Source organism: Phaethon lepturus, unplaced genomic scaffold (genome assembly GCF_000687285.1).
Source record: "Phaethon lepturus isolate BGI_N335 unplaced genomic scaffold, ASM68728v1 scaffold38530, whole genome shotgun sequence".
In the NCBI taxonomy this organism is placed as follows: Eukaryota; Metazoa; Chordata; class Aves; order Phaethontiformes; family Phaethontidae; genus Phaethon; species Phaethon lepturus.
The window spans coordinates 34,810-47,017 of NW_010511870.1; the positions used below are offsets into that span (position 1 = coordinate 34,810).

At 45.1% G+C, this 12,208-nt stretch overlaps 1 protein-coding gene across 1 annotated transcript in view; it reads left to right on the forward strand.

The window, feature by feature from the left end:
• DNAH1 (dynein, axonemal, heavy chain 1) overlaps positions 1–12,208 on the forward strand; it is a gene marked incomplete at its 5' end in the record, with an annotated part of 70,413 nt that overhangs the window by 29,484 nt on the left and 28,721 nt on the right. The window contains 16 exons of the mRNA XM_010285175.1: positions 451–564; positions 1,177–1,365; positions 2,418–2,523; positions 3,603–3,716; positions 4,040–4,189; positions 4,654–4,740; positions 4,830–5,016; positions 5,132–5,223; positions 5,703–5,857; positions 7,509–7,686; positions 7,942–8,136; positions 8,821–8,940; positions 9,529–9,687; positions 9,951–10,055; positions 11,172–11,312; positions 11,849–12,009. Of these exons, the coding sequence (XP_010283477.1) occupies positions 451–564; positions 1,177–1,365; positions 2,418–2,523; positions 3,603–3,716; positions 4,040–4,189; positions 4,654–4,740; positions 4,830–5,016; positions 5,132–5,223; positions 5,703–5,857; positions 7,509–7,686; positions 7,942–8,136; positions 8,821–8,940; positions 9,529–9,687; positions 9,951–10,055; positions 11,172–11,312; positions 11,849–12,009 (2,253 nt within the window). The remainder of the gene's footprint in view (positions 1–450; positions 565–1,176; positions 1,366–2,417; positions 2,524–3,602; positions 3,717–4,039; positions 4,190–4,653; positions 4,741–4,829; positions 5,017–5,131; positions 5,224–5,702; positions 5,858–7,508; positions 7,687–7,941; positions 8,137–8,820; positions 8,941–9,528; positions 9,688–9,950; positions 10,056–11,171; positions 11,313–11,848; positions 12,010–12,208) is intronic.

The following is a 12,208-nucleotide window of genomic DNA, read 5'->3' on the forward strand; positions in this document are numbered from 1 at the left end:
CATTCTCTTTACTATCAACCATGTCCATGACAAAGGAAAGCAAGAGTTTGCATAGCCTGTAAGCAGTATTCCCGAGTCGCCTCTAACATCCCTATGAGGAGTGGGACTGAAGTCTGCTAAGGATGCCAGTTCTAAGGCATCTGAGACAGACCTAGTTTTGATGGCATCCAGTTCGGCAGTATAGACTAAACCATATCATGGTGTTTCACAGCCTCACTGTGAAAGTGCATGCTCTTGCCCAAGAAGGAGTCTGGTGCTTGATATAACACCTAATTTCAGGTTCTGTGAGAACTCCTGTCTGCCCTGTTGTGTTACCTTACCATTTCTTCTATTGAGAGGGAAATCCCATGACATGCAGGTCTCCAAACCTGCAGGCTGCAGTCTTATGAGCTGCTGTATTGTCTGCCAGCCAGTGTTTATCTTTCTGATGTAGTGTTCACTCATCATTAGATACTACTGGATGAGGGGGGACCTGTACGTCAGAGCTGTCAATGCTGAATTTAGCTATGGCTATGAATATCTGGGGAACAGTGGCCGTCTGGTTATCACGCCCCTCACTGACAGGTAAGGAGATTGTTTTCTGTGTAATAAGTGTATTTTATTTTTTTCCTGGATGAACAAGCCTCGTTGAGGATTAAACCAAGTATCTGACCATGCTGGTCTTACTGCTTAATGTATGTAAATAGAAACTGTTTGAAGAGTAAAGGACTACCTGAGACGAGGGCATAGGAATACCCTGGCATTGGTTCTACAGTATTCCTAGCGATCAGTGCTCAAACTGATTGCTTTCACTCTCCTCATTCTTAATGCAGTGTTCTGACTCACATAAAATGCCCACTTGATAGCTAAGGAGCTTTTCTAGAAACCAGTAGATAGGGGCATCTAGTACTCTAGAATATGTAACAGCAATGATAGTTTTTTACCCTTTTGTAACTCTCCTTTTTCTGGAGAGTGAATTTGTAGCCAGTGGGAGAAGGATTTATCCATGCAGGGCCCCATGAATACTAATCAAGGCCACATAGCTCACTCCTTTGCAGAGTGCTGTATATCTAAGCAGTTCTGCAGAATAATAAAGTATGGATTCCTACCTGTCTCCAGCCAGATAGCTCATATGTCTGCCTTACTGAAATCAGTAGTAGAAATGCTTTTCATCATCTGGTCTCTTCTTCATTGTAGGTGTTATCTGACGCTTACAGGAGCTCTGCACCTGAAATTTGGAGGAGCACCTGCAGGACCAGCAGGAACAGGCAAAACAGAAACAACAAAAGACCTGGGGAAAGCACTAGCAATCCAAACTGTGGTGTTCAACTGCTCTGACCAGCTTGACTTTATGGCAATGGGAAAGTTTTTCAAGGGACTAGCCAGGTACAATGAAATTCTGCGTGTCATTATCAAGGAGCAGGTAGGATACAGGGATGCTGGCCACTGAGAATTTGTGGGTATTTTTCATAGCAGCCCAGAAGAACAAGCAAAGCTGTAGTAAGGGGGTACTCTGTTCCAAAATGAGCAAAGTTACAAAATTCTTGCCAGAAGAGAGGGACAATTGAGCCAATTAAAAAAAAAAAAAAAAAAAAGAGATCCTGTTCATTTAAGGCAAAATTAAAATGCTTTGCACCAATCCACTATTAGACACCTGTGCAAATGTTTCCAGCTCTGGCCTTTGTTTTAATATCGTACACGTTGGACTGAGATTCAGCCCACAAGCTGCTTAATCTTAAGAAGGAGAGAATCTGCTGAGTGTATCCAAAATTGAGCAGCCAAGAGAGACTGCTCTAAGCCCTGAGGGATCCTCTCAGAGAAGCTTCTCTCGTCTCTACATTTCAAACAGAGCTGGTCCAATTAGTCTATTGCACACTGGTGAATCTGAATTAGTTACTCCAACAAAAGCTGATACTCTTTTCTCAGATGTTTTCTTTGTAAGTAATTTAACTTCCTTCTTAAATCATGCCTTGTGGGAAGATCACCTTCCTCATATACATGCTTTCAGCTTTATACATAGTCTTCCAAGCTCTGAAAAATGGACTTAAGAGATGTCTAAATTGTGTCTGCTGAAGTACAAAGCAGGAATTCAACCTGACACCTCTTTCAAGCCCAAATCTGTAACACACAGAATTTGTTCCAGGCTGTAGGGTCAGACATCGACTTGGTCTTGCAGGGACCATGCACCTTCTAACTCATCACATGGCCTGGGATGCATAGTCAGGGTGAAGGGCTACAGCCCCTTCCACTGTACCAGTACACTGTGGCCGTGTCACTACCTGCTGTGGGACGTTAGAGGCCTTTTAGGTTCACTTCTTGTCTCTGTGCTGCCTCCCCAATATGTGGATTTACAATTTCTAGATCTAGCTGGACTTTTGGCTGCAGGTTTGCTCCTGTGTGATATTCCTGACTCACCTAACTTTTCCTTCCTTGCCCAGCTCTGGCGCATGGGCTTGCTTTGATGAGTTCAACCGCATTGATATTGAGGTGTTGTCTGTGGTGGCCCAGCAGATCACAACCATTCAGAAAGCACAGCAGCAGAGGGTACGTAATGAACATGTCAATGCAAAGGCAGACAAAAAAACTCCACTTGAGCTAGTCTAGGCAAGTCCTTGTATTTGCATGTATCCTCACAGAGGACCAGCTTCACTGCTCAGGAGCAGCTCAGACAGACATACTTGAGCTTGGAGAGGCATGAGCAATGCTCTAGCTGTGGCGAATCGTATCAGGCCATTACATAGGCAGCATCCTGGATGGATTTTTTTAACTTCACCTTTGTCTGTGCTACCACAGTTGCCCACACTCTCACAGGCTGAAGTATGTCTCAGCTTGAGCTGCAGTGCCAGCAAGCTTTGGTGTGGGAGATGCTCCGATACAGATCCACTGAGTTGATACACATTGGAGCTGTGATAAAGGCAGCCAGTGTTCTGCCATGAGTTGCTCAGCACCACATTTGTCTAAATGTGTTATGCAAGCTTTGGTGGATTCACAAAACTCAATATGTGCAGAAAAATGCATACTCGTGCACACACAGAGTTGCAACATAAGTGAATTGTGGGCTTTACATGGAGACTCAGCTGTCAGCCAGTCTAGCAACCAGCTTCTGCTTTGCTCTCTGGAGACTCAGAGGGGTTAAGACCTGAATCTCTTTGACTGTGGCTTGGAATTAGAAACTTGCTCTCTGTGAATTCTTCTGCATTACTTTATCCCTCATCTGAAATTACTACCTACACAGCTTTAAAAGGATTTAGATTTCTCTTTGCCCTCCCTGCCATGAATTAATTCAGGTCCAAACTCTACTGCAGAATAAATGGAAAGATCTTTGTTTACAGCTGGCAGGATAAAAGTCTGTTCAAGAGCCAAAAAAAAAAAAAAAGATTGTATCCTATCAGTAAATCTTCTGTGAGCCCAGTTTCTTAAACAGAGAAAAATGTTGCTGGTAATACTGGATTCCTGCAGTGGGACCAGATTGAGTCACTACAGTTGTGGGCAGCTGTGTGTATCCATACTTGATAATTTAACTACTGGAAGTCATTGTTTTCCTCTTAGAAGATTTTGCTACATTATGTAATTTGCAGGTCAGGCTCTGTTCTTTGACGATGATCATATTTTTAATTTTCTAGGTGGATCACTTCATGTTTGAAGGCACAGAGATCCCACTGGTCCCATCCTGTGCAGTCTTCATCACAATGAACCCAGGGTATGCTGGGCGTACTGAACTGCCCGATAACCTGAAGGTAAGGAGGGAAGACTGCATAGACAGAAAGAAGAGGGGTGATACAGGTGCTGGATGCTACCCAGGCCACCAGTGTGTCCATGACAAAGATTAGGATGTGATGCTTTTGGAAAGTTTCTAAGATCATTTTAAGATTTGAATCACATCTGTAAGCAAACGGCACTCCTCAGATGGCAGTCCGCAGGTATGCTACCCTGACAGGTGCCAGGCTCACTCTTGCTGTGTCCTCTAAACAGTCTGGGATAGATACTCAGCCTTTTCAGTTTGCTGGAAAAAGCAAGAAACAACAGTGTTTTGGTCTTGTGTTGGAACTGTGTGTTTCAGGCTCTCTTTCGTCCTGTGGCTATGATGGTCCCAGATTACTCCATGATTGCTGAGATCTCTCTCTACTCCTTTGGGTTTAATGAAGCCAAAGTCCTTGCAAAGAAGATCACTACAACATTCAAACTATTGTCAGAGCAGCTCAGCACCCAGGTAGATGCCTTAATGTCCATGAATGTTTTTTAAATGTGAGGCTTTCTCAGCCTAGGCACAAAGTACCTCGATGGTTCTCTTGGTGCCTTGTGATGGCGTATCACGAAAAGGTCACAATAGCCATTTTTCCTCTACCTTCCTCCTTTGTAATTCTCATTTTTCCTCCTGTGGCTGGACTTGCATTCACCTTCAGTCCTAGTTAGGATTACAATGGCAGGACAGTTGAGACACGCAGCCCTGCCTACTTCTCCTTCCATCTAGTATTTTTCATCATCCATAGTCTGTACAGCTGAGGACTAGTTAGCTGCTTGAAGGCTCCTGAGAGCAGACTTGGATGAAGGACCAGTTGTTCTGAAGGCATAACTCATTTTTCTTACCTGCAAACTGAGTGCATGCATAGAGTCATTCTTTTTTAGGTGATGCTCCTGTATCTCATGACATTGTTTCCTCTATGCCTTTTCCAGGACCATTATGACTTTGGAATGAGATCTGTGAAGACTGTCATCTCAACAGCTGGCAACCTCAAAAGAGAGAATCCTACTATGAATGAGGTAAATGTGCTTCTACTTCACACTGCCTTTTCTGTGGCCGCATAAGAGAGGCAAGATCTTTGAAGTTCTGAGTTCTTAAATCTTTGCAGGAGCTGATCTGCCTGCGGGCTATCAGGGATGCCAATGTACCCAAATTCCTGCAGGATGACCTGAAGCTCTTCAATGGTATTGTCTCAGATTTATTTCCCAAGATCAGAGAAGAGCCTGTTGATTATGGCATCCTGGAAGAAGCCATTCGCAAATCTTGCATCAAAGAGAATCTGAAGGACGTTGATGGTGAGGGGAAAGGCTCTCTACAAGCTCCCTCTGGGCCTGGGCTTTTAGTCCAGTGCTCTGCCCTAGGAAGGAGACAGCTGGTCCCAGACCCACTCCGCATCATCTTCCTCTACAGGTTTTGTGACTAAGTGCATCCAACTCTATGAAACCACTGTGGTTCGTCATGGCCTTATGCTAGTGGGGCCAACAGGCTCTGGGAAGACAAAGGTATGGTTGACACACTGTGCTGGCCCCAGCAAACCATCGCCTACCTCGTGATGCAAAGGGTTAAGCTTCACAGAAGAGTCACACTCCAGCATTTCCAGCTTCTGTCAGATAGAAGTCAGGGGACCAAGATGCTGCCTTTTAGTATTGATTTATAACCATGGGGAAGTATATTAGTAGCTCAGTCTTTCGAGTTGGGAGATTAGACTGAAGTTTATTAGCTCTGCTGCAGATTTCTAAGGCTGAGACATACTTTAGCATATCAAGATGCTTCAGGCCTCTTGCATGGGAGATCTAACTTCCTCCCCCGGCATCTGGAATGCTTTATTTCTGTGAATACAGCCAGGCATCTCCTTACTATGATATTATCCTTCACTACATCTCCTCTCTCACTGCGTTTTGAATGCAGTTGCTGTGAGAGCAAGTGGCTTTGTCGTTATGGAGCCATGGCAGTTAACTCTCTTGCCCTCCTGCTTCTGCAGAGTTATGAAGTCCTGGCAGCTGCAATGACGTCACTGAAAGGTCAGCCTGCAGCCAGTGGTGGGAATTACGAAGCAGTCAGCTACTTTGTACTGAATCCCAAATCCATCACAATAGGCCAGCTTTATGGAGAGTTCAACTTGCTAACGCATGAGTGGTAAAGTACAAAACCTGCTTTCCTTCCTTCTAGACGGGAAATGTTTTTCTTCTGGTCTTGAGCATCTTCTCTTCAAAGCTGAGAACTATTTAGGGTAGTGGCATAAAACCAGAAGCGATCAAGTCCTTATCCTCACCAAGCTACAATAGCCAGTCACGGCGGGGTGAGCGGTTTAAGCTGACATCTTTTATTGTGCGCTTGGCCCTGCTGCCAGCACATGCCCAGACAGTTACTGCAGCTCAGCTGGCAGCATTGACTGCATAACAAGGAATAATTCAATTGCTTTGGAGCACATGCCCCTGCTCTAAGATACAGCAGCTTAAAAACACTTGCTTTGCTTCTGAAGAAAAGTGCATTGTTCTGTGTAAATACATTGGTGGCCTTGAATGATGAGGGATAACTTTGAGGCATAAAGGGGCATTTCACTCCTGTTACCAGGGCTCCCGTTTGCTTACATGGTTTGGAAGTGAGAACCAATGGCCCAGTTGCCCTCTTGACAGCCAGGTCCTATTGCTTCTGTTTCCATATGTGACCTGAGGTTGACTTTGCAGCTCACTTTATCCAGAAGCTAAGGTATGAGAAGCAGTGTTAATCTCCCTTTGGCCCTGTCATCCACCACTTGCTTAGGGGCAAAGCTAAAGACTGTGTTCTGTAAAACCAGTGAAACTAAATAAATATGAAACTAACTGCCTCCAGGAAAAGTGCAAGCAAATGTTACCAATGCTGAGACCCAGAGCTTCCCAACCTGAGCTCTGGTGCACCTTTACTGAAGGACATTTTATAGGATATTCCGGTTAAGCTCGACAGTTTGTTTATGATGTGACTCTACCCAAGGGCAGCACACAGGCATGTCACCATGACAAAAAGAAAAATACAGCAGCCATATAAAATGTATTTACGGACAAATCCATCTGTTTTAATCAGCTGAGCTTTAGAATAGACTGTTTTCCCTTGATCTCAGTAACAATACCGTGAAATTCATTAGCACTATAAAAATAAATAATTATTTAATAATGGGAGTGGAGTCCAGGGCCTGAATGGAAATTTCACTCCAGGTTTCCTGTATAGATTAAGTTCTTGCAGTCAACAGCAAGCATTCCTTGTGTGTCTGCTCTGCTGTTCACCAGCTCCAGCACCACCTGGCTTCACAGGCAGCTGAGGATGGGGAACTTCAGTTATAAAGAAGGTAGAGTCATGCTCTTTAGCCTGGATTCATCCTCCTAACCTATAGTTACCCAGCTGGAGCATCTGAATTAGCAGAGTAGCTGTCCTGAGTCTCCCTTTACACGTGGGGAAAAAGAGGCACTTCCAGAGAGCAAATAACCTGCCTATGACCTGAACTGGATGCTAGCAAGACCTCTTTGCTTTTCAGTGAGGACAGAGATGCATTTTATAGTTAGATGACATAAAGTCTAAATCCTAATGCCCAAAGAAATTGTCTCATGGTGCCACTCAAGCTGAGATGTATGTCTCAGTAGAAGAAAGAATAAGACGGACCTTTATGCAGCTCATCAATAAATGAGGCACAGGTATCCTTAGACACATGAAGCAGGGTAAGATTCTGGCTCTGTTACCTTATATGCTGGAAGCTTTGCCATTGATTTCAGCAAAACTAGAATGGGCCAAGCCCTGCCTTCCTCCCACCTTTCAGGACAGATGGAATCCTTTCCTCACTCATCCGGCGGGGAGCTGCGGCCACCAACACCGGCAAGAAGTGGTACATGTTTGATGGGCCAGTTGATGCTTTGTGGATTGAGAACATGAACACGGTGCTAGATGACAATAAAAAGCTGTGTCTCAGCTCAGGGGAAATCATCAAGCTGACAGAGGTAACTCATCCCTCCTGTTTTTGCTGCCTGTTATCCTTTCTCCCTCTTGGAGCAGACTTGCCTTTTACATTCCACTTGATGTCTGTGATGGACTTGTATGGAAATTGATGTCTCAGTAGCAGCCCTGTGCTGGCCAGACCTCTGCTGTGCTGCACAAACTCAACAAAAAGAGAGCTCATGCAACAAAGGGAAAGATTTCAGCTTCACCAAGTTATGCTGAAAGATCCTGGCTTTCTCTCCTTTTGCAATTTCCAGAGCATGACCATGATGTTTGAAGTCCAAGATCTGGCTGTTGCTTCCCCTGCCACAGTCTCCCGCTGTGGCATGGTTTACTTGGAGCCCAGCATCTTGGGGCTGGAGCCCTTCATCGAGTGCTGGCTGAAAAAAATCCCAGGTATCATGCAGCCCTTCTCACAGCAGCTAGCATCTCTCTTCAGGAGATTCCTCAAGGTGAGTTACTATGCTGTTCCAGTCCTTCCATGGCTTGGAGCTTGTCAGCTCAGATATAAACTAGCCCAGACTTGCCAAGGCCTGGATTTAAATGCCATTGTGGGAACACTTCAAACTACCAGTATACAAACCACTCTGTGAATTTCCTGGGTTTAATAGAGGTTACTCACTGATCCCTACAGATGTGACTTAGTCTTATTGGTCATTATAATTTGTTTTATTTCTTTTTAAAATTATCTTCTGGACAAAATCGTCCCTGATGCAGCTCCATTGCTTACAGTGGAGCTACTCCAGGGAGAAAGTTGTAAGAACAAGTCTTGTTATTTCTACTTTCCTCCTAAGCCACTATTTTAATGAATAACCCAGAGCTCCAAAGGAAAGCTCTGAAGAGAACAAACATTTAACAGCAGTGATGGCAGAGGATGCATGTCACTGTTGCAAAGAACCGAAGGGCAGGCCTAGAGGTTTCTTGTGGTTAAGACTAAACCAATGGGTTTGACTTACTTCTCCCCAATCCAAACAGTGGTACTCAGGACACTGTGGGAAATGGCAGTATTCTCAGTCATACCCTCCCTGCTCAGTAGAGCCTGCAGGGAGGCAAGGAGAAACCAAAACCCTAGAAGGTAAAAGCAAAGTCAAGCATGTTGAATGGTGACACTGAGCTGTTTCTGCCTCTCCTTGCAGGAGGCCATCAGCTTTGTCCGGAGGTTTGTGAAGGAGATGATTGCCTCAACAGACAGTAACCTCACAAGGAGCTTCCTCATGCTCTTGGAATGTTTGTTTCAGCCTTTCATTCCTGTTGAGGTAGGATTTTGCTACCTCTATCACTTGTGTGTGCCTTTAACTCTTAAGGGCAGAGGGTTACTCACTAGAGAACAAGGTGTTGGTGCAGAAACGTCATGCTGTAGCTCATCTACATGGCAGAAGGTAATACAGCATCCTGCAAAGCACAGGTAAACCTGGAAGGATTATGCTTTGCCTACTGAAAAAGTAAAAGATAAGTACAACTAGGCTCAGGGAAGAGGTTCACTTTTATTTATAGCAGAGAGAATTGGAGAATAGTGGAAAGCAGAGATCAGAGCCAAGCAGCAATACACTTCAGATTGCAGGTCCTTTGAGAATTAGTGTTGAGAAGGCTGGACAACTTTCAAATTAAAAACCAAAGACTAAATTCTTTTCCAAGCTCCTGTGGAGTGGCACTGGTTCAGCGTGGGGAGTCTTTCAAGTATGCCAATGAAACAGCAAGTTTTAATCCACAGAATACATTAAAAAACTGGCTAGAAAAAGCTACATAGAAGCTGAATAGCATTACAAGCCCATTAAGAGGAGTCTGGTTTTTGTGTACCTTAACAATGGCTGAGAATTTTACTTCTGCTTTTCTCTGGTTCTCAGGGAATTAGGATGATTCCCCAGGAGAAGTCAGCTCGTATCAGAGAGCTGATTGAACCCTGGTTTATATTTGCCTTGATCTGGAGTGTGGGTGCAACTGGAGATTCCCAAGGCCGCACGGCCTTCAGCTCGTGGCTGAGGGAGAAGATGGCAAAGGAAAAGGTGAGTAAAGGTAAAACAGATCCTCTGTCATTATAGAGGAACTGGTAGTGAGGAATGGGGGTCAGAGCTTCTTGAATGCCTGGAGGCTTGTCTGATATAGCAGATCTGCTTCAAACTTCAAGGGACCCCTGGAGCTGGAAGACAGACCTGATCTCCCTGATCTGAGCAGCATCCCATTACTAAAGTCTTCCTTGCACTAGTGCAGATCCTCGTGTGAATTCATCTGAGTGGCAGCCAGGTTTACCACAGCTTTATTCCTACAGATCCAGTTACTTTTCCCAGAAGAAGGACTGGTTTATGACTATAAACTGTATGATGCTGGGCTTAGCAGTGCTGAAGATGATCTGGATGAAGACGTGGTTAGGGAGGTAAAACATTTCAAACTTCAAGCTGGGAAATCTGGGTGGAGGGACCAGGAAGCAACATAGTCCTGCAGGATTTGGTAGTATCAAGGGCAAATGAGAATGGCCTATAGGAACCAGCTGGGAATGTTTAAAGTGAAATCAAGCTTTTCATTAAAGGAAGCAGGCAGTTTCTTGCCCTCAGGATTGTGAAACAGATCTTTCAAATCTGAGCCAAGGGCTGGTCAATTCAGACCTGGTTGCCTCTGCCAGTGCTCAGGAAAGTGATAGGGCTCTACAAGTGTGGCTGCTGCAGAAGGACAGGGAGAAGCTCAGATGGAAAGGTCAGTCTGTGTTAGAAAGCAGCGCACAATAGCAGAAGAGCTGTGTGCAGCAGAGTCTGGAGGAGGAGTAAAGCAGACAAATATGCCATCTTTTTCACAGGAGACAGCAGAGCAGTAGGGCATGCAAGGCCCATCTGACTGACAATCAGCAGCCCCTGGGCTGAAAGGAAAAAGAAAAAAAATAGGAAAAATGCTTCCCCTTCTTACAGAGCAAAGGAGCCCTACAGGAATGCACATTTTCTCAGTGTTCTCCAGCACATCCCTGACAAAACCTCTACCTCACTTGTATAGTGGCCTCTGGGAGGTTAGCCTGGGACTTGATTGTAGCACAAGTCATCCATGTCTTGAACAAGTACAAAATCTCCATGTGCCTCTGAGTGCAACACAGGCAATGGCATCAAACATGAAGCTAGGATCCTAGCTAAGCCCTCTTTGGCCCTCTGCTATGGGGGCACTTACAGGGTAGGTCAGCTTAGGACAGAATTCCCATTCTTGCAAATATCAGAAGTGCTCCATCCCTCTTTGATCCCAGTTTTCAGAACGGAGGGCCAGTATGTGGCTGCTGGGGCAATGATGTCTAATTCTTGGGCTACCTCCTTCCCAAAGGAAATGAGTCAGGCACTCACAAGCATTGCCATACGGGAGGGTATAGGTGGCAAGACTAGACAGTGGGGCTGGAAACCCGAATTCCTCATCAGAATCTGAGCTACAATGGGGAAAATGGAGCAGAAATACTGTTTTCCTATTCCTGTAGGGCATAGATGCAACTGCACCCTCTAAACACACCCATACTTTTCAGGTGTGCTGGGAGAAGTGGCTGGACCCTACAGCAAAGTTCACCATGGTTCCTGATACCAACTTCTGTGACATTATTGTGCCCACGATGAACACAGTCCAAATGGCCCATCTGCTGGAGCTGTTGCTCACCAACCGTAAGCCAGTACGTGCCCAGCCTTGTCTTTGATTTTTTTTGATTCAACCTTGTTCTCTTCCACAGGGGCACCTTTTCCTCTCCCAGTGCAATCGGAACTTAACAGCTACCAGATACTTCTACATTATTTCCCACTCTTATGGATTTGTATTTCCCTGCTCAAAAGTTGTGCCTAAGCAACAAGCGTTCTCCATTCAGTCCCCAGGCACCATGCCAGTGCCAGAAAGGAGTATCAACTCTCAGTTGTTCAATCAAAATGCAGCGATTGCTAGATCCCCTTCCCACTGCAAGGATAGCCAAACACCATCCCTTTTCACCTGTTTCCTCTGGTTCCATTTCATACTACTATGGTTAGATTCCTTCCATGCAAGGAGACCTGTTACCTTGAACAGCTGTCCTTACTGCAGAAGCAAGCCTTCTGTCCTCTCCCAGCCTTTGAATGCCTAAGTGAGCAGTCACCTGCATTTCCTCCAGCAAATGTCAGAGAGCTGGGAGACACACACTGTCTGCCTACAGTTATGCTGCATTGCTGATTGCACTTCTAGGTTCTCTGCATCGGTCCCACTGGCACAGGGAAGACTCTCACAATTACAGACAAGCTTTTGAAGAGCTTGCCTCTCAGATACATCACCCACTTCCTGATGTTTTCAGCACGCACCTCTGCCAACCAAACCCAGGATCTCATTGACAGCAAACTGGATAAAAGGCAAGTTTCCTTTCTGTGTTTGCAAAGGCAGTATCCCTGAGCTCAGTGTTTCTATCAGCTTGGCCATTTAGTTTGATCCCAAGACCTGAAGGGGCCCCAGGCACATACAGCTGTGGATAAAAAATAGGACACACAGCAAATCTGAGCTAGGATCATGAGAGCCAGTAATTACTTGATACAATGGCAAGAAAGTGAGGAG